This window comes from Alosa sapidissima, chromosome 1, assembly GCF_018492685.1.
Source record: "Alosa sapidissima isolate fAloSap1 chromosome 1, fAloSap1.pri, whole genome shotgun sequence".
Classification (NCBI taxonomy): Eukaryota; Metazoa; Chordata; class Actinopteri; order Clupeiformes; family Clupeidae; genus Alosa; species Alosa sapidissima.
This window is the reverse complement of record NC_055957.1, coordinates 32,041,444-32,043,135: the sequence shown is the minus strand read 5'-3', so window position 1 is coordinate 32,043,135 and position 1,692 is coordinate 32,041,444. Positions and strand designations below refer to the sequence as shown.

The window sequence follows — 1,692 nt, the reverse complement described above, 5'->3', positions numbered from 1 at the left end:
TATGCAATGTCACAACCTTACCGTATCCATGTTTTGCAAAGCTGTACCTTAAACAATGAGCGATTATCATTTAAATATATTATGGCTTTAAGAATATGGACCAAAATGAAAGGTCTAGGCCCATCATCGCCTTGCAAAATCCTTTATCAGTAGAAATATATTAATACGTGTATTGTTTTTTACACATTTATTAGACTTTACAAACAATTTTGAATTCACACAACTAGCAGAATACATTCCGCCAAGAAATAGAAAGCCCAGGTCAGTTTACTTTTCAGTTGCCTGGTTTATCTGTGCTTGGGATTGAAATGTCTTTGCATTATACACCCACACAGAGTCTATCCCCTCGCCGACTGAGTCATCAGGAACCCATGAGGGGAAAGGGAAGCGGCAGGCAACCACCCTGGCAGAGTTTTGCAGTTCCTTCCCCAACTTGTCTTCAAGCTGCTCCATCTGTGACAAATGACAGAGATAATGTCATTTATAAGACATTATAAACAAAATGGGTAGGTTAGAGCAAGTACATAATTGATTGATGACCCAGAGGCCAAATTATGCTTACCATCTGTGGAACTCCAAAAACCACAACATTGGAATACTGAGCAAAACTAACCTGGTAAAGAAGATACACTATCAGTATTACTGTAGATACTATCTTTCCTCGTGTATTTTCAGTTCACTTATTTGCTTCTGTTGAAATATAATCTTGATTAATCTGTTTACCTTCCATAGATCTGATATGTAGAATGAGGTAGAGTGATGAACCCCTTCCCTCCATGCTTTGTAACGTGAATACCAAACCAGCCATGGGTTGAGCTCAAATCCTACAGCTCTAAAGCCCTTTTTGGCAGCTGCAATCACCTACAAACAACAAATTAGGTGTGCATTAGTGAGTGCTGCATCACATTTGTGAGTAAGAACCTAATTAAACGTGAGCAAATAGGAATCCGAGGAATATACTGCCTTTCGTTAACATCGTTACAACAAGAAACACCGCTATCATGTACTTACTATTCTTCCATCTCCACTCCCGATGTCCACAAGTGAGCCTGATCTGCATCGAAGCACCTTCAGCACATTTTCAACCTGAACCGAAGTTGCCGGAACATATGGGAGGCATATTTTTCTTAGGGCTGGGGCAACAAATGGTCCTGCCACAGCATAGAGGGCAACCAGTGACCCTCCAACAACACAAGTCGCGATTATACCCAAGCGCTTCCCAATGCTGTTGCCTTTTACTGCACCGTTTATTGTTTCTTCCACCGCACTCTCATGAGCGTTGTAATTAGACATAACGTTGACTTAATGGTAAACTTATCATACCTTGTCCTATCCTCCGTCCTGCCCGAATGTTCAACACATGCTATATAAAATCGGAGGTTAGCGCCACTAAGATATGATAAGAAAATGACAACTAATAGCCATGTCGCAGTGGATTTTTGCCTTACGCGCTGGTGTTTTAATGGTGTGGATTTTATTCCAAATGGGCAGTGAGCCCCATTTAAAATAACATCTAAATGGCTAGATATTACACAGAGGACAAATTCATTCAGTAGCACCAGAGCCCGTCTACGGACATTCTCTGGTAACACACCGACGTTGTGGCTGACGCACCGATTTTGTCCGTCAGAAAAAATCCCCCGACTCTGTAGCCATGATTATTTTCGTTCCGCGAAACAGAACCTGAAGTAG

General features: G+C 41.4%; 1 protein-coding gene across 2 annotated transcripts; it reads right to left on the bottom strand.

The window, feature by feature from the left end:
• Window positions 1-172: 172 nt before the first annotated feature.
• On the bottom strand, window positions 173-1,634 carry atpsckmt (fATP synthase c subunit lysine N-methyltransferase). Of its 2 annotated transcripts, XM_042058252.1 has the most exons (4): window positions 1,012-1,632; window positions 724-861; window positions 563-613; window positions 173-453 (listed from the first exon to the last, which is right to left on the bottom strand). In XM_042058252.1, the coding sequence occupies exons 1-4, from the start codon at window positions 1,291-1,293 to the stop codon at window positions 268-270; spliced, it is 657 nt and encodes a 218-aa protein (XP_041914186.1). In that variant the 5' UTR covers window positions 1,294-1,632; the 3' UTR covers window positions 173-267. The 2 variants fall into 2 exon arrangements, with proteins under 2 accessions (XP_041914186.1, XP_041914194.1); XM_042058260.1 differs by lacking the exon at window positions 563-613 and having other exon boundaries at window positions 1,012-1,634.
• Between the last annotated feature and the right edge of the window lie 58 nt (window positions 1,635-1,692).